The sequence below is a fragment of the Chenopodium quinoa genome, unplaced genomic scaffold, assembly GCF_001683475.1.
Source record: "Chenopodium quinoa cultivar QQ74 unplaced genomic scaffold, ASM168347v1, whole genome shotgun sequence".
Classification (NCBI taxonomy): domain Eukaryota; kingdom Viridiplantae; phylum Streptophyta; class Magnoliopsida; order Caryophyllales; family Amaranthaceae; genus Chenopodium; species Chenopodium quinoa.
The window spans coordinates 746,165-764,536 of NW_018743373.1; the positions used below are offsets into that span (position 1 = coordinate 746,165).

The 18,372-nt window shown below is 39.1% G+C and overlaps 2 protein-coding genes and 1 long non-coding RNA gene across 3 annotated transcripts; 2 read left to right on the top strand and 1 right to left on the bottom strand.

Moving 5' to 3' along the window:
• Positions 1-6,233: 6,233 nt before the first annotated feature.
• LOC110738163 (uncharacterized mitochondrial protein AtMg00810-like) lies at positions 6,234-7,100 on the top strand. The gene has a single exon (XM_021918536.1). It carries the CDS (start codon positions 6,234-6,236, stop codon positions 7,098-7,100), a length of 867 nt encoding a protein of 288 aa, XP_021774228.1.
• Positions 7,101-7,616: 516 nt separating this feature from the next.
• LOC110738105 (V-type proton ATPase subunit e2-like) lies at positions 7,617-15,032 on the bottom strand. The gene is made up of 4 exons (XM_021918474.1): positions 14,679-15,032; positions 13,197-13,244; positions 8,957-11,924; positions 7,617-8,017 (listed from the first exon to the last, which is right to left on the bottom strand). The coding sequence occupies exons 1-3, from the start codon at positions 14,774-14,776 to the stop codon at positions 11,858-11,860; spliced, it is 213 nt and encodes a 70-aa protein (XP_021774166.1). The 5' UTR covers positions 14,777-15,032; the 3' UTR covers positions 7,617-8,017; positions 8,957-11,857.
• A 385-nt stretch (positions 15,033-15,417) lies between these two features.
• On the top strand, positions 15,418-16,437 carry LOC110738106. Its single transcript, XR_002514560.1, has 3 exons — positions 15,418-15,630; positions 15,771-16,179; positions 16,257-16,437. It is a non-coding gene; the product is annotated as an uncharacterized LOC110738106 (long non-coding RNA).
• Positions 16,438-18,372: the final 1,935 nt, after the last annotated feature.

The window sequence follows — 18,372 nt, forward strand, 5'->3', positions numbered from 1 at the left end:
TCCTGATCCTGATAGTTTCATTAAGTCAAATAAGTGTTTTGATTTGTTGCATATAGACACATGGGGACCTTACAAAACTAAAACTCATGATGGGTTTAGTTATTTCCTCACTATTGTAGATGATTACTCCAGGAATACTTGGACCTTTCTTATGAGAAATAAAAGTGATGCAGTGAATATTTTTACAAATTTGTTTGCATTTATCAAGACTCGGTACAATAGTAGAACTGATAATGCAAAGGAGCTGTGTGAAGGTGATATAATGCTTGTTTACAGAAGATTTGGCATTAAATATCAAAAGTCTTGTGTTGACACTCCACACAACAAAATGGAGTTGTGGAGAGAACACAGACATTTACTGGAAACTGCAAGAGCTTTGTATTTCCAGTCAAGGGTTCCAGAGAAATTTTGGGGAGAGTGTTTGTTAACAGCAACTCATGTGATTAATAGGATGCCATTGAGTTCTGTGCAGTTTGCTTCACCATATGAGCTGTTGAATGGAAAGAAACCTGATTTGAGTCATCTAAAGGTGTTTGGGAGTCTGTGCTATGTATCTACTTTAAAAATGGGTAGAACAAAGTTTGATTCAAGGGCTACACCTTGTGTTCTGGTGGGATATCCACCAGATCAAAAGGCTTATAGAATTTTTGATCTGGAATCCAAGAAAATGATAATTTCCAGGGATATCACATTCTATGAGAAACATTTACCCTATCACTATGAAACACACAACCAAAATACAAAATATCCAATTTTCTTACCTATTCATACCTCTTTTGATACAGATACAGAATACACAATCCCTGAACCATTTCAGCTTGAAACTGATAATACTCACCCTGAACCAAATATTTCTACAAATATACCCCAAACTATACACATATCTATTTCTCAATCACAACCAAAACCAAATCAACCTGAATCACAACAACCAGAAATTTGTCCTGTTCCTGTGATTCAGTCTGCTGATTTGAGACAATCAGACAGGCCAAGGAAAAGACCTAGCTACCTGGACAGTTATATATGTACTGCAGAATCAGTCAGCAATCATTGGTGTAATATTGTTCAGTTTGATGTGCTTCCTTCTCCTATGAAATTTTTGATAAACAAAACAGCTGTGATCTCAGAACCAACAAGCTATTTAGAGGCTTCTCAGAATGAAGGGTGGGTTACAGCTATGAAGAAAAAGTTAGATGCCTTGGTTCAAAATGAGACTTGGGAGTTGGTGCCTTTACCTAAGGGTAAGAAACCCATAGGGTGTAAGTGGGTGTATAAGGTGAAGTTAAAAGCTGATGGGAGTATAGAAAGATTGAAAGCCAGGTTGGTAGCTCAGGGTTTCACACAGAGGTATGGAGTAGATTACTTTGAGACCTTTTCACCAGTGGCCACTGTGAGATGTTTACTTGCAATTGCAGCAAGCAGAAAGTGGAATTTGTTGGACATTAATAATGCTTTATTGCATGGAGAGCTTATTGAAGAGGTTTATATGAGGGTACCCCAAGGTGTTGCAAATCCAGATAACTTGGTTTGTAGACTAAAAAAGTCACTCTATGGGTTAAAGCAAGCTTCAAGACAGTGGTTTGCTAAGTTGAACTCAGATTGCAGATGATGGGTTATGAACAATCAAAGAATGATTATTCATTATTCATTAAAAGGAAAAATGGTTTGCTCACTATTGCAGTGGTATATGTAGATGATATAATAGTCACTGGTTCAAATGAAGAAGAAATCATCAAGTTCAAAGAGCACTTGCATTCTGTTTTCAGTATCAAAGATTTAGGGGTGCTGAACTATTTTCTAGGGATTGAGGTTTGTCATTTACAAGCTGGCATAGTGATCACTACTAGAAAACAGGTTAATTGTGACAGAAATTTTTCGTCGGAAACACCTTGTTTTCCGTCGGAAAACCCATTTCCGACGGAATTCCGTCGTAACCGGTTGTCAGAAAAGTTGTCGGAAAAACACCCTTTTCCATCGGAAATGGGTTTTCCAACGGAATTTCCGACGGATTTCAGTCCGCCGAGAGTATTTTCAAGCCCGGGAAAGTCCCTCGGAAAATTCCGACGGAATTGAATTCCGTCGTAAATTCCCGACGGAATTTCCGTCGGAATATGCTTTAAACAAAACAAAAAAAAGGCCACCACCACGCTGTACCACCGCAAGCCGTCACCCCACACCACCTACCCCCACCTCACACAACCAGCCAACCACTCACCAAGTCACCTAACCCACACCCAACCCCACCAACCGTATCACCATCACACTAGCCCGTTGCACCACCCACACCAGAACCCTACCTGTTTCGTGGTTTTCTGATGTCCTGCGGGAGAGTTACAATTCCGAGACTGGAACCGGACGCCTGTACCTGCAAAACAACGGAGACTCCTGGTGGTGGGAGCTCCGCCTCCAACGATCAAGTTAGTACTTGTTTGAGGAGTAATTAATGTGGAAATTAAAGTGATTGGGTCTCTCTAGGTGAGAGTGTTTAATTGCTTAATCCCCTTTAATGAGGATTAATTAAGTATTTATAGTCTTTGAGAAGCGTGTCAATCCTAGGTTTAGGTTAACCTTGGGCTGATTGGGCTTTCCTCGGAAGTTGGGCCTGGGTGGCCGGTTTCTCCATTAGGCATGGAGTATGCCACGTGTCATGACATAATAGGTCCAAGGTGGACGAATAAGCGGGTGCCACGTGGCAAGCCCTGAAAGTTCCAACTGAGGGACACTTGGCAGGACCTGATTGGCCTACGTGGCGCATTCCGATTGGTGGGAGAAAAATCCCCTAATCATTTGCCCCTCACAGGTGGCACGTGACTGGTCACGTGTTACCTGTGACAGGTGTCGCACTGTAACAGGCGACGGCCTGCTACAGGTGTCACTCGGCGAAAGGCCGAGAGATTCTCCCGCCCAAATTATGAATTCTGGAAGTGACCCTTCGCCTTCTCACTTCGCCTATATATAAGGGAGTGTTGACTTCAGTCATTTTCACACTTGAGAACTTTGTGAGAGAACATTCGGACCCCTGAACTTGCTCTGACATTTTGGACCCTTTCTGCCTACCGCCTGCTTTGACAAGCCGACTGCACAGGATTTTCAGAACTTCATCAATCGTCACTCGTTCAGGTAACCGTCGGTTCTCTTACTCTTAATTTTCTCTTTACTTTATTCTTTTTTGAAATGGCACCACGGAAGCACACGACACGACCTAGGTTAGTGATCACCCGGTCACCGGGGACGGCTGAATCTAGGACAAGGAGTGCCGCCTGCCCTTTTCTGGACCCATCTTTGCCCTTTATACAAAGTCCGACTGTATTTGTGTCTATGCAGAACATGATGGCCAGAACAAAAAAGACTTCCAGGATCTCAAATTCAGACGGCTCCTCCCACAGGGTGCCGATTAGTGAAGCATCTGACCAGGCGCCAGATGTGGAAGTGAAACAAAGCGGCTTGAAAGCCGGCAGTTCTGAGGGAGGAGTCAAAGTGACCCCTTCCCATTTTATAGTTGACAATTCTACATTCTCTCCTGCTCCTTTTAAAGGAGAGGAGGCGGGCCCCTCCGGGAGAGGGGAGGAGTCGTCCTCTTCGGACTCGTCAGAGGACGATTCCGAGTCTAGCTCTTCTGGCCATGCTTCTCTGGACACAGAAGAGAAAAACAGTCGCCTGCAAGAGGCGAGGCTTTCTCACGCAGTTGAGAAGGGGGACGATTGGGCGGAGCCATCCGCCTCTTATCGAGAGCAAAATACCCCCTACTACTGCACGGTACCTCGGGGCCGGATCACGGCCATGCAAGAGAAAGTGGAGAGCTTTATCGCAAACCACACAATGGGCCCCGGCTTTTTAGTGTTTGTGCCGGATCCAGAAGACACAGTCGTCTGGCCGGCTGGTACCAGTTATGATAGCGCCTGCTTTGGCTGCTACGAGGCGGCCATCAAGGCTGGGCTGCGCTTCCCACTACATCCAGCTGTTCAGCGGATCTTGGATGGGTATGAGTTGAGGTTATGGCAGTTAGCCCCGTACTCCTGGGTCAATGTACTCGGCTATGTGGCCGGGTGCGAACTGCACGGGGTGGAGCCGAGCTTCGAGGCTTTCGCCCACATGAACTACCTCAGCCGGACCCCTAAGGCAGGCGGTACCGGCTGGTATCAATTGACGAGCCACAGGGGCTACCTCATGACGAGAGGTAAAGCAAACAAATGGAAGGACTGGCGGAGCACCTTCCTCATCATTGAGAGTTCAGACACAGAGCTGAACAAGCGCTTCAACAGGTGGAACAGGAATCCGCCCCTTCTTGCAGGCGGCCGCAGCATGCCGCCTGTTCCCCCCAAGGCTAAGAAAGAGATCCTAGATAAAGGACTCTTCAAAGTAGAGGCGAAGGTGAACTCTACTTCAGGGGTACGAGAGCAAGTACCCCTGCACTGCGTCCCGAGCTTCAAATGGCTCTACGACGAGTACTTTTTGGCCGCCTGTGGCCTCAGCAGTCGGTGCTCAAGAGGTAGCCGGCCTGTCGAATACTCTGTTGTTCCATGCATTTCTTGTTATGACTTATTAACTTTGCTATTTGTTTTTGCAGCGGACGCTATGAGCAAAATTACCGCCTCCAAGACTGCGGCGGCCATGTTGCGGGCCTCCATCATGCAACAGTCTTCAACCGACTCCCCCAACAAGGGGGCACCCTTGGTGGGCTTCGAACCTTTCACCCTCTTTTTGGAGTTGTGTTTATGCATATACTGACTTTTCTCTTCTTTTTTAGACGGGCGCTCCAAGAGCTTCTTCTTCCCAACAGCCGGACCCCAAGGCCCGGAGGACGACTGTTGCGAGCTCTCCTGGTTCTGCCAGGAAACATGCGGCGGCTGAGAAACAGCCGGCCACTTCTTCTAAAACTCCAGCTGGGCCGCCTAGAAGTATGAAGTTGTCCTTGTAAATTTTAGACTTGCTCCCTTTTTTACTAGGTCTAATCCGTTTGTTTATGCTTGATGCAGCCGGCCCTCAGGAGCCTGACTTGGTCGAGGTGGCCAAGTCTATGATCAAGGCCGTTCCTCCAGCTGAAAGGGAGGCGGTCAGGGGTGTCGGCACCCTTGACCTAGACGGGATTGCAGGGGTCCTTGCTGAGGTATACTTAGCATATTTTTGAGTATTTGAATTCCAGAACGCCTGTTTTCTTTTTTGTTTGGAAACTGACGCCTGTTCCCCTTTGTTTACCACTCCCGGTATACCCCACTACCCACCTACAACCACCACCGCCACAGCCACCTAACCATATTTACCACTCCGCCACCCACCTAAAATCACCACCGCCACCACCCAAAATCATCACAACCTAGAAATTAACAAAAAAATTAAAAAAAAAATTAAAATCCGAACGCAACCCACAAACACAATCTCCATCCAACAGCCACCACCCACCACCACCATAAATTGTAAAAAAAAAAATCCAATAAAACAACAAAATAAAATCAAAATTGAAAAAAACGAAATACATACCTTAATTAGACCACGCATAACCTCGAAATTGGGTTTAAGAGGCCAAATTCGACCATAAAAACTCTAGATCTAGAGTTTTCATGGTCGAATTTGACCCGAAAACCTTTGTTTTAAGCATGAAGAGAGAGAGTAAGGGCGAAAAAGATGAATATTGTAGTTGATGTTGATGCCGGCGATGGTGTTGTTGATGTTGGTGTTGTTCGTTGTTGATGTCGGTGGTTAGTGTTGGCTATGGTGGGAGATTTGAGGGGAAAGTAGAGTAGAGGAGAGATGGAGAAGGAGAACGAGATCGAAAGAGGGGAGTGAGATTCAGAGATCGAAAGAAGAAGGAAAGAGAAGGGGAGTGAGATTCAGAGAGAGGAGTGAGAACGAAAGAGAAGGGGAGGAGAGAGAATAGGAAAGATAAGGAGAAGGAGAAGAGGCGGAAAGAGAGGAGTGTTAGGGTTTGTAGGAGTTGATATTTTTTAAAAAAAATTAAATAAATTCCGACGGAAAATTTCGTCGGAAATTTCCGACGGACTAAAATCCGTCGAAAAAAGTAATTTCCTACGGAAATATCCGTCGGAAAGCACATATATTACGACGGATTTTTATTCCGACGGATTGTAGAATTCGTCGGAAATATCCGACGGATTTGTAGAATTCGTCGAAAATATCCGATGGAATTAAAATCCGTCGGAAAATTCGATATTTCCGACGGAATAATTGGTCCGTCAGAAGTAGTCCGTCGTTATTTCCCTGTTTTCTAGTAGTGGATGACACAGAAGAAATTTACAAAAGAGCTTTTGTTAGACTACAATTTGGATGTTTCAAGGACTGCAAAGACTCCATTGCCTGCAAATTTGAAGTTATTGGAAGATGAAGGTGAATTGTATTCAGATCCTGAGCACTATAGAAAAATTGTTGGAAAGTTGAATTTTCTTTCTCATACACGACCAGATTTGGCTTTCTCTGTTCAGACCCTAAGTCAGTTTATGCAACAGCCAAGATTGCATCATGTGAAGGCTTTACAACATGTGTTAAGATATGTTTCTCATACTTTGGGTCAAGGTATTATCCTATATGCTACTGATCAGTTATCCTTGACAGCATATTCAGATTCAGATTGGGCATCTTGTCCTAATACTAGGAGATCAGTAACAGGATATGTTCTGCTCTTGGGAAAATCACCAGTTTCATGGAAGTCAAAGAAACAGCCTACTATCTCCAAGAGTTCTAGTGAAACTGAGTACAGGGCTATGGCAGCTGCATCTTCAGAGACAACTTGGTTAGTCAAACTGCTTACTGAATTGTGTGTTCTGAATTTGAAGCCAGTAGCATTACACTGTGATAATCAAAGTGCTATACACATTGGGAAGAACCCTGTGTTTCATGAATGCACTAAACATATCGAATTGGATTGTCATTTCACCAGAGAAAAGGTGCTGGAGGGTCTAATTGTGCTGACTTACACTCCCACAGCAGAGCAGCTTGCTGACATTATGACTAAAGCTTTGAGTTCCTTCCAGCATAATAAGCTTAAATCCAAGCTAGGAATGTATTCTGATGTTGATATAGTTCCTAGCTTGCGGGGGGATGTTAGTGATGACACAGCAGAGTGTGCCACGTCAGATGATGAGTGAGTATGCAGAAGGTTGTTAGAAGAATTCTGTTATAACAGAATTCTAGCTGATGCAATAATTAGTTAAGAAAAAGTTGTTATAACAGCTGGTACTATATATAGCTGTACTTACTCTACATCTCATGATTTTTCTTGATTAATAAGATTTCTCTCTTCTTCTGTCTAAATTCTCTCTCAATTAGACTTAGCTTTACTGTTCTTCACTGTATTTCAATATATATGATATGATCCAGTTCGAGACATGGACACAAGGATATTTACTTGTGTCGACACCAGTAGGCTTTCAGCACACTTGACCATGGGTTAAAGCATACATCTTGTAGACACTAGTAATTTCCGCCACCATTTTCTGATGTTCGCAGCAGGGTCAGCGCCCCACGATCCCCAGGCAGTAAGATCCCAGTGATAGGTCTTGAGAAAGAATAAACAATGAGGGTAATGTGTGAAAATAGATGAAAAGAAAGGGTTGTTTACTTGTTTTAGTAATTTCACCTTGACATTTAGTGACTCAAAGAAGAATCCAGCAAATTGTAGATCAACATTTCTAGCCATATGTTCATGACGTTTGGAAGGAAAGAAATTATATTCTTAATGAGACCAATGTTTTCCAAGGTAGACTGATTATCCTTTAACTATTTCTATCAATAATGCAACTACAGTACAAGTTCATATAAATTATATGTACTACAGAATATACTAAGTATGTTCAATCTAGGTGGATAAAAAAAGAAAGAAGTGAAACAAAACTTATCTGAATGGAATAAGGCTCCACATAACCCAGACACCATACCAAGGGAACACTTTAAGTAATTATTACACCGGTTGGTACTATCCAGGATTAACACAGCTTTGGCCTAGTAAACTCTATTCAAAATCAGTTGGAGTGGAGTGATTGAAACAATGCGCAGTTCTGAAAGCCTGTAGACAATAAAATCACAATATATTAGGGATGGCTTCAAGAACCTATAAGGGACCTTGACCAGTACAGCAGAAACAAATGTATTTGGGAATGCAGTCACAAAATTTCAGCATATGCAGCACGATACATGAAGTTGCACAGAAATATAAACATGAGTACAGTTTAAATTAAAACATATAAGCAACACAAACTGAAACTGAAGATCGGTTACTAATGTACTGCACAGTAATTGGACAAAGGCTTGTTTTGCAGTTTGTTAGTTTTTGGAAGTTGGCTTGCTTGATCGACCAGTTGTAAGTATAGCAACATATATTCTTTTGGTCAGATGGTAGCTTTAGCTATTAATTTTGATGTTTGACAAAGTCATCTATTATATGTTAGCCGATTAACACTTTATAATTAATACACAAAAGAATTTACTTTTAGACAGCATATCCAACAAGCTACCAAACAATGCCAAACTAGATGTTCTATAAATTAGGTTGAAACACCATAACTGTACCTGCCTCCCCCTTTGAGAAATAAGTGCATCCAGAGAGGGGTGCATCTACAATTCTTCTTGTGTTGAACGCATATACAATATATATTAAAAGGGGAAAAAAATGCAGCATCAGCAGAACAACTAGAATCCTATTATCTTAACACAGCCCCTACCACCAGCAGGGCTTACAAAAGTTAAGCTGTACGCAGACTTGCCCCAATGGCTATAAACATTCAAATACAACTTAGCGATTGATCTTTCAGACTGCCATGAATTATTAGTTAAAATTTAGTTGCACGTTGCAAGGGTATGTCAAATATCAAAACTACCAAATTCATTTAGAAGTGAGGAGCATAAGCAATAATTTACCACTCATCGTGCATAACGAATTTCAGTACAGCATTTCAGCACCAAATAAAGCATGATCATGAAAAGTTTAAACAACTTCTATACTTACTTGAAAAGGTGCAATAGAATGTACAGATAAATTTCAGTTCACCAAAGCGCTGCAGAAATCTTAAATGGTCTTCCCATTGATTTCTTATCTTCTTTAGTGGGTCTCCATAGCGAATTCTCAGACTATGGTAGTGATTAGTGAACTCTATCTTTCTGAAGCATGAATTCTTCTGCTTCTAATGCAACAGAGGCCACTTCCATATATTTTCACAACATACATGGAGTTCAAAAGTTTTTAAGAACATGATCCTTGCTCTTTTGCGCCATAACAAGTTTACAAACGAATATAACCATGTATACACTGATTGCGGACAGAAAATGGGGAGCTCAAGCAGAAAAATTAGGATGCATACAACATGGAGTCTGAAATTCAAATTCAATGTACCCCAATCTCATAATTTTGTAAGGCTATGACTCTGTGTATAAATAAAATGGGAAATAAACAGAAAACAGATGAAGCCGGCATTATCTGTGTGGTATAGAAACCATGAATCTATCTTCAGATCATATCCAAATAGCCCATGCTATAAAAATTACAGTTCCAAACCAATGGATGACATGCCTGAACATAGCAAAACAGCATATAATTAGAAACTTCACAGAAAAATCTCTACTTTAAAGCAGTAAGCAAAGGGCTCATTCCAACCAGCATAGAAAATCATGCTCAGAGAGGGGAAAGAAAGAATGAAAAACAATTAATAAGCACAATCAGAAATCAAATGAGATGACAAAAGAATCAATGTGTACCAACCTGAATAGTTTCAAGTCTACAGTCAACAGCTTTTAACAAGGAGACAATTAAGTTCAGTTTTCAAGCTCTAAAAGAATAAAAGTGCATCAACATTTCAATGAAGGGTAGCAAAGCTTTTCCATTATAATGCCATTGCAGAATGCCAATATCAAGATATACAAGATATACAAAGGTGATTTTTCAGGTTCTAGGTACATCTTTCAATAAAAAAAAAAAAAAAACAGAGTTAAAAAGTGGAAAAGCAAGACAATAATATTTAACCCTGGATATAAAAAGGTAATATTTCAAATACTACTGTTTTATGTACACCTTCCAATAAAAAACAGCATCAAAGAATGGAAATGCAATAAATAAATATCTAATCCCAACAATAAAACCTGAAAATTCCCTGATGCTGGGAACAGCATTCCTTTGGTGACTTCATCAATATACCAAGATGCTGGCAGAGCATATCCCAAAAGAAAGCTCAGGTAGAAAATAGTATGTTATGCCCCAAGCTATCTGCTCTCATTTTCAATCAAATTATGAATATTAAGATTTCAAATCATACCAGCAATCAGTATATCAAGAATGTTATGCACAGAATATGCTCAAGAACAGCAAGGAAAGATGGACATGTGACATGATTGGAACCATAGCTAATAGATTGAAGGCTTGTGTCTGACACATTGGTCAGCGAGCGTCCTTCTGAAAGGTCCTCTTCTACGCTTATCATGACAGCAGAAGTCTGAGAGAGGACCAATCTTTATCCATGCCTGTCTGTTGGAGCGAATTGGATGATTGGGTCATCAGCCACTTTCATGGACCACCAAATTCCCATTATATTGTAGGCATATGAAGGCCACCTTATGCTGCTGTTACAAGAAATTGAAACTCCTTAGCAGATCATCTTTTGTGTCCTCTCAAGTGATATGAGCCTACGAGACTAGAGAAAGTAGAAAAGCTATTCCCAGTTTCCCACAAATACATCTGCTCTAAGAACACTTCATAGTCAATGGCTGACTTGATAAGATAAGGTTATTTGTCATAAATATGACCTAACACCTAGCTTCTTTTTCTGGAAAGGAAGCTTGTCTTCCAACAGACTATCTGCAACAACTAAGTAAAAAATTGCTGGTGTGCTCAGCTTCATAATGTACCCTACTCGTTCTCTAATTTCTTCCTTGCTGCTACAAATTTAATTGATGTTAGATCTTTACTCTAGCTTCTTACAATGAATCATCCATTCTTTCTCTATCTTCATATGAACAGCCATATAAGGCATAGGCTGCAACTTGGATCTGACCCCACTAGCACCCTGACCCAGCTCAGGTGCCAATTGCTCACCTATGGCTTCTCCCCCTACAGATCTAATCTAATGTTAAAAACAACTCGATCAGCTTGTTTGATAATTCATCAACTAAAGTTTAGCCCTCATAAACCTTAGCTTAGTCCTTGACACGCAAATGATCATGCCAGAGAAACGGGCTCTTCTCTACAATGCATTTGACTTCATACTGATCATAAGGGTTTCTGCTGAATTCCTTCAGTTGATCAAAGTCTCTCACCAATGTCCACTTTATTCCATTCCCCTTCTGCTGCTCCAGAACTTTTGTCTGATTTAGTAGCTCTGAGTACCAACCCAACCAAACAAACCCATTGCAAAGAGAATAAAACTTCCGAAATTGCAAAACTTACCTTATCAGTTGATAAGAAAGTAATATAGTTGTATAAAATTAGAAAGGGAGACAAGTTCAGTTTTAATTTTTTTAATAGGAATTGATCAAATGATACGTATAAATAAACCCTATTGGGTTTTAAATTAAAGGAGCTCAACAAAAATAACTAAAATTGGCTAAATCAATGCGCCCAAACACCAACTAACTTGGCACATCAAATTTTTTTCATGCCTATATTTGTGATCCACCAATCGATTTTATTTCATCCACAAAACCAACTCAAGCAAGTAGATTGGTGCTTAAAAGTACAAGGGGATATCAAAGCCAAAAAAGAAGGAATATTTTTATTCTCTGCAATAATAGGATTACATACAAATCCACATGAGAAATTGTTGCGAGCACCGCTCTTAATGAGTTCCTCTGAAAATCTGCAAACTGGTAACATATGGTATCTAGAGTAGCACTCTTTCTAAATTTCACCTACAAACCCAACTCACTCTGCTTCATTAAGTATAGGGTTGGTGAGGGGCTTCATCTGCGCAAGATATACAATAGCCCACCTACACAAATAGAGATTTATATAAACAACTTACAACAGTGAGAAAGGATATCAAAACCATAAGCACCATCAACAGTTATTCCAAAGCTTTCCAGCATCTCCGATTTGAATGGAATACACAATAGAACTAACACATTGTCAAATAAACCTAAGCAAAAATGGTCTATAACTGTAAGGAACTGCGCATGGTACGCAGACTACTATAGAGGTCAACAGAATTGATTATCAAACAAGATCAACCATTACCCCTGCCAAATTCTCTTGACTGTAAATTGTTCAAACTGCATTCTAGGCATTTCTAGCCAACAAAGGCAGTAATCATCCATTCCCTATAGTTATACAGCTGGCCTTTTCAGTGGAGCATGCAATGCCTAATAAATAAATAAATAATGTAACTAGCAAAACAATTAATGAGAATCTGATCTGAGGGGTCTACAAAGGCAAATACTCAGAAGCGGAGACAACTTCTCCAACAGACTCTTGGATAAGATTACTTAGAAAAGTAGACTAATCATATTTCTTGATGTCAGTGGGGATAGTTACACATGCTTTTTGCAGCCTGCAGTTCATCAAAAAAATCTTTCGCTCTCTAGGGAAGTAAGAATTTTTGCAAGCTGTCACCAATTGACCAAAATTTGAAAGTACTCATCATTTATCAACAAAGCTATGCACTAAACTTGAAAATTGGCATCATTCCATAGTCCATAGATCTTACACTGGGACGAAAGGAAACATATTTGTCATGATAATTTGAATCACTATGTCACCTCCCCGTGTTTCTTTCCTTCTCTCCCAAGAAAACAAAAACTTGCCATACAAAACCCACTTTTGCAATATTCCTCATTGAGTTGAAGCCATTTCGGGCATAGTCATGATTTTGTTTATCCCAATGGTTCAATTGAAGAAGCAAAGCAGCTATAGTCTTTCCCAGTGGAAAATAAGAAGAGAGATTTGAAGTGGTGACATGAGATGACAGTTGCTAGTACTCCATCTGCAGACCTCAGCCTACAGAACAACTAGCAACTTTCTCAGAGAAAGGAAATTTCATATCCGAATGACATGGAACAAATGGAGGTCTAGAAGTGATTTATAGTTTCCAGTGCATTTTGTCACAAGTTTCCAACCTAATTATAGGGTTGCACAAAAGTCATTCAAATATGATAGAGAAAAAAGCTAATACAATTGCTGGTACAACATTTTGTGGTTTTACATAGTTACTCAGCCAGTGCAATATTTTGATTCACCTAACCGGTAAGGAAAGTAATAGACTTACATCATCCAGCAGCAAACTGTTGCTGTAATAACCAATGTTAGGTGGAACCTGCAGAAATTAAAATACTTCAGTCACTAGATTAACAACATTAACAAGTAAAACAATCATTTGTACAAGAAGACTACTCCAGAGTCCAGATTATGTTCAGTGAGATAAAAATGCTAAGGGATAGCTTTGACAATTTGTAGATCACATAGGTTCATAGGATGAGAAAAGGTCCTATTACACCCAAAATCAATTTGGAAGTTATCAATTTACTTTGCTAGAATTAACTAAGTGACCTGCCACATAAAAGAGTCAAATACAATAAACAAGCGAGCTGAAAAGTAGAACTATCAGGAAAACAAAAAAATATCTTCTTTCTCATCTAGTAGATAGCAACACCCAACTTATTCATCTCCTATGGTCAATTTGTCTTTGTTTGGATTCATATGTTATGTGCAAAACAAGAGTGATACATCACCCCGCCCCCCCCCCCCCCCTCCAAAAAAAAAAAAACTCCCGCGCACGTAATATGCTTGATTTGTTGAGCATGAAATCTTCTCAGAGAAATATTTTAAACATCAACATTTTGTTTGGATAGAGAGAAATGGATTGGAAAGGAAAGAAGAGAAAGGATGCATCATCCTTTGTTTGGATAGTGGATACCTAATGCAAGGAGGGAAGAAAAGGGAATTGGGAGAATCCATTTTCTTTCCCCTTTTAATAAACCAAATCCCTTCATTGCTGGAAAGATTTGCTAGGAAAATGGAAGGTCGCCTTCTCCTACCCCTCACTTCCCTTTCCCTTCCCTCTTATTCCTTCCCCACCCTCTCCTTCCCTATTGTTATCCAAACATAGTGCAATTGTGAAATCGAGCCAAGATATTCCTCGCATAATAAAGCCCCTCATAATAGATCTACAATCCAACAAACTTGCACACTCAAATCTAATTTTCTTCAAATCAATCACCAAGCCATGACTTATCCATTCTCTTTCCCCCAATCACCCACTCATCTTTATCGACAGAAGATCACTTCATTTTTTTTACTTACTCGATGAATTCAAACCTCTCCGCCATAAAATCAAACTATTTTTACTAAATATTATTTTTTTTTAAGGTGAAGTAAACCGGGCCTTACTATATGATCTCAAACCCTCTCCTGTACACATACAATGCCATCAAATCAAATTAAAAACATCCATCTCAAAAACATAGCAAACCACATTTCTTATCATATACATCAAAGTTTTTAAACAATAATTTCAACACAAAAACTCTTCATTCTTCAATGTACCGAATCAATTCAACACTCCACTAAAAACGAAAATCAGTTATAATCCAAATTACCTAAAATTAAACCCCAAATCCCAATTTAAACAAGTCAATCAGCAAAACAGAGGAACATCAACAATCATTAACCATCAAACAACAATGCAGAGCTAAAAATGAGCAAATTCAGATTCAAAGATCCAGTAAGAGGAGAGAGAAAGAGAGATTACAGATTGGTAGAAGGGCCACGATTGAAGCAAATTCTGGTACAAAGAGAAGCAATAACTCCGATCACCAAGAATATTAGGGATGTAACAAGGAACCCCATTACAAATCTGAACAAACTTCCTCTCTTTCGCTCTGATTTCAATCGGTACGATCAAAATAAACCCCAGAAAAATACTTAGAAATCCCAAATTGATTTTGAATTTGATTTTGATTTCTGTAAAATTAGCAAATTCGGTGTCAGAATTGATAACTAGTGTGGAAAAGGCCTTCCAGTTGATTTACGAAGCTGCTGCTTAACGGGTAACGAACTAACGACTACTTCAAGGTTTGCCAAATGAATTTGCAAATCATGGAATTTTTGAATTGGTACTTTAATTAGGAAATTTGTATTTTACAACTCACGAATAAAAAAAAAATTAAATTTGTATTTGTATAATAGCAAATCATGACATTTGATGTTAAGGTTTGGCCCAACTTTTTATTACTTTTACTAGCTTTAAATTCTTTTTTTCCGGACTAAACAATACCTAAAAGAGAAAATTCAAGCTAATATGTCAGGGGATATAATAGTAACCTAACTTATTTAGGAGGGAGCCCCGGTTGCTCAAAATGATAAACGAATTTCATTGATCAAATGACAATTTCGTAAATACTTTGCCTTGAAATCCGTACAAAAATGATAAAAAAAAATGCACATGGGGTCAGATGCCAGCTGGAGGTAACGTTTAGGCTTGGACGTGGAGTTAACGACTTGTGAAACGATGAATTGAATGTCGTTAATTAAAAGGTAACTTTTTACCATGGAGAGAGAAAGTAAAGTGAGCAACTTTGTCAGAAGAGAGGAGAGAGATTAATGGAAAAAGAGGTTGAAATTGAACAATGAAGGAGAAAGCAAAGAAAATTTAGCATTAATAGCTCGATCGAGAAGGCCATTACAATTCTGGAAGTAAAGAGGTAATTTATCTCGTCGATTCCTACAATCGTTCTTCGTTGTTGATTTATAGTGCTATTTTAAATTAGCTTGTTATAGTACTGATTTTTCGAGGTAATTTATAGTACTGTTTTAATTGATGGATTTGATGTTGACAAATTAGGTTTACTCGAACTAGTAATGGTTTAATTGAGGTAAGTGAAGTTAAATTATTCAGGGTAATGGTTTAATTGTGCAAAATTCATGTGGGTAAAGCTAATTTATTGGTTTGATTGAGGGGGATTTGATGTGGACAAATTAGGCTAACTGGAATTAGTAATGGATTAATTGAGGGAAGTCATGTTAAATTGTGCGATAATTCTGGACTCCTACTCGCCACTTCTGGTTGTTGTCACTGAGGCAAGGGTTTGGAAGCCAATGCTGAAATTCGTACACAGTGAGCTAAAGGGAAACTTCAAGGTTGAGGTTGTTGGGCCAAATGAGTGTTGTGTTTCTGGGCGACGGAAGCTTCTCCATACTTCTCTTGCATGAAGAATACGTTATACGAAGAGGTTATGTCAGCAAACATCATAGTAAGTTCCTTTTTCTATTAATTAATACAAGTATATTTTAGTTCAATTTAACAATTTTTAATTTCATGTTTTTGTAGGTTGAAACTTTGCTAAACGTTGGATTCCAACCAAGCAAATGGTTGATTGACATTGGAAGGGCAGACCTACCACAAGGCAACATTTGAATAAATAATAACTCATCAAAATGATTTACACCATTTTGGTTTTAGCAGGGATTGTAAGGACATGCCTTGTAGTGATGATCAAATTTTATGTGATTTCGATTTAAATAAATTAATTGTTTTTTATGTATGTAGTTGTAGGTGTCGTTTGAAGTGCGTCTACGTTAAAGCATGTGTGAATATACTTGGCACTCATAGGAAGTAAGAATTGACATTATACGATTAGGGACAAGAAAAAGTAGGGAGCCGCCAACAAGTTTTTAAGGAACTTGTAAACCGTTCACGGATCATTAAAGGCAACCACTATAAAAGGGACAACGATAGGCAACAACGATTGACCCGTGAAGGTTACACCCCATTCATAATCCATGAGATTACTAACTTCATATGGTTCGGAACCACGAAAGGAGGATCGGGGATGATGGTACGAAGTGAGTCATGGAGTCACACTCGCCCGTATTGGCCTCTACTCAATTCTTATAGTGAAAGTGATTACTGCAATCTCAAAGGCATGCAAACAAAGATTCAATTTGCTCCAAACTAAAAATTGGTTGAATATTAATGCAACACTAATTCTAATAATTAGTGATCACTTCAATTAATAACAAGATTAAAAAGGAACCTAAACCGGTTGTCCAAATTATCTTATTAGGTGTGATTTTCAACTACATATTCCCTTTAACATGCAATATGGTGATCATAAAAATATAATAGAATAAACATTAATATTGGAAGCAATTCAATAATAAATTGTTAGTCAAATCAAATATAAATTAACCTAATCATGATACTAAAAATATAAAAATAAAATAAGTAATCAAATAATTAATTAATTACATTACGCGCATTCCTTAAAATTGCTAAATCATGAATAAATTGTTAGTAACTTCAATAAAATATAAATCAAATTAAAATTAAATTAAATAAAAAGTAGAGTTGATTTGGTCAAAACCCTCAGTTTATTATACCTTTCACGCCTTGGTTTAAGTATAGAACTTCGGGTATTGTATGAACTCCTTGGATTGCTTAAGGAAGGAATGATGTAGTTAGGAATATAGGTTTAAGGCTTAGAATATATAAGAGAGAGAGAAGAGAATGATTTTTGTGTAGAAGAGAGGAAGAGAGAATGATTTTTGGTGCCCTGAGCTGTAGAATAGAGGGGGGTATTTATAGGAAAAATGAGTAGAGGGAACACACGGAACCCTAAAAAGATAAAACCCTAGTTTTGGGGCGCCGTGACACGTTAGCATATTGTCACGACACGGCAAAATATGTCGTGACATGAGAGAATTCAGTGTAACGCGGGAAAGCAGCAACCCTAAAAAGGATAAAACGCGTGCAGGGTTTACGTGGAGAAAACACGGGAAAATCCCGTGACACAGAACATGTACCGTGACACGGCACAGGGCACCGTGACGCGAAATTGTCCACCGTGGAACGGTACGGTACATCGTAAAAAAAACGCGTGAGAAAAATGCAAAAATGACATGGAAAATAACACTAGCTGCCGTGCCACGTCAGGTATTGCCGCACGCGGCAATTTTGCTGTTGCGCGGCAATTCCAGTTTTTTACCCTTTTTAAAATTATGATAAATTTTGATCCGTAACTCAAAATAAGGAATATAATATAATATATTTTTAGAAATATTATCAAGTCTAATTTCCAACTCAATTTGAATAAGGTCAAAATAATTTGTAGACTTTAAGATATGGCCGTTTTAGTGAAAGGGTGTCGGTCTTGGGCCAAGTTTAGTATTTTGCTCATATGTTCTTCGTTTTAAATCAGAATTGGTCTTATGATACATTTTTGGAAAGCTTATTTTAAGGCCTATAAAACCAAATAATAATTGGAACAAAATTATAATTCCATAAAATCAGTTTCTCTCGGTTTTGTGATGTGGACACGAAAAGTTGAAAGTAAGTTTTGTTTAAGGGAAATGAGCTAGGAATTGGATTGGTTTATGAAATGTATTTTATAGAAACATGGATTTAAGCACTCCAAAGGTTAAATACTCAACCCAACCAATAATGG

Excerpts from the sequence above, each read along its gene's own strand:
- LOC110738105 (XM_021918474.1), bottom strand. The coding sequence starts at position 14,776 with ATGGGGTTCCTTGTTACATCCCTAATATTCTTGGTGATCGGAGTTATT. Across the intron at positions 13,245-14,678 it reads CGTGGCCCTTCTACCAATCT|GTTCCACCTAACATTGGTTA; the intron begins GTAATCTCTCTT and ends TAATTTCTGCAG. Across the intron at positions 11,925-13,196 it reads ACAGTTTGCTGCTGGATGAT|GTGGGCTATTGTATATCTTG; the intron begins GTAAGTCTATTA and ends CTATTTGTGTAG.
- LOC110738163 (XM_021918536.1), top strand. The coding sequence starts at position 6,234 with ATGACACAGAAGAAATTTACAAAAGAGCTTTTGTTAGACTACAATTTG.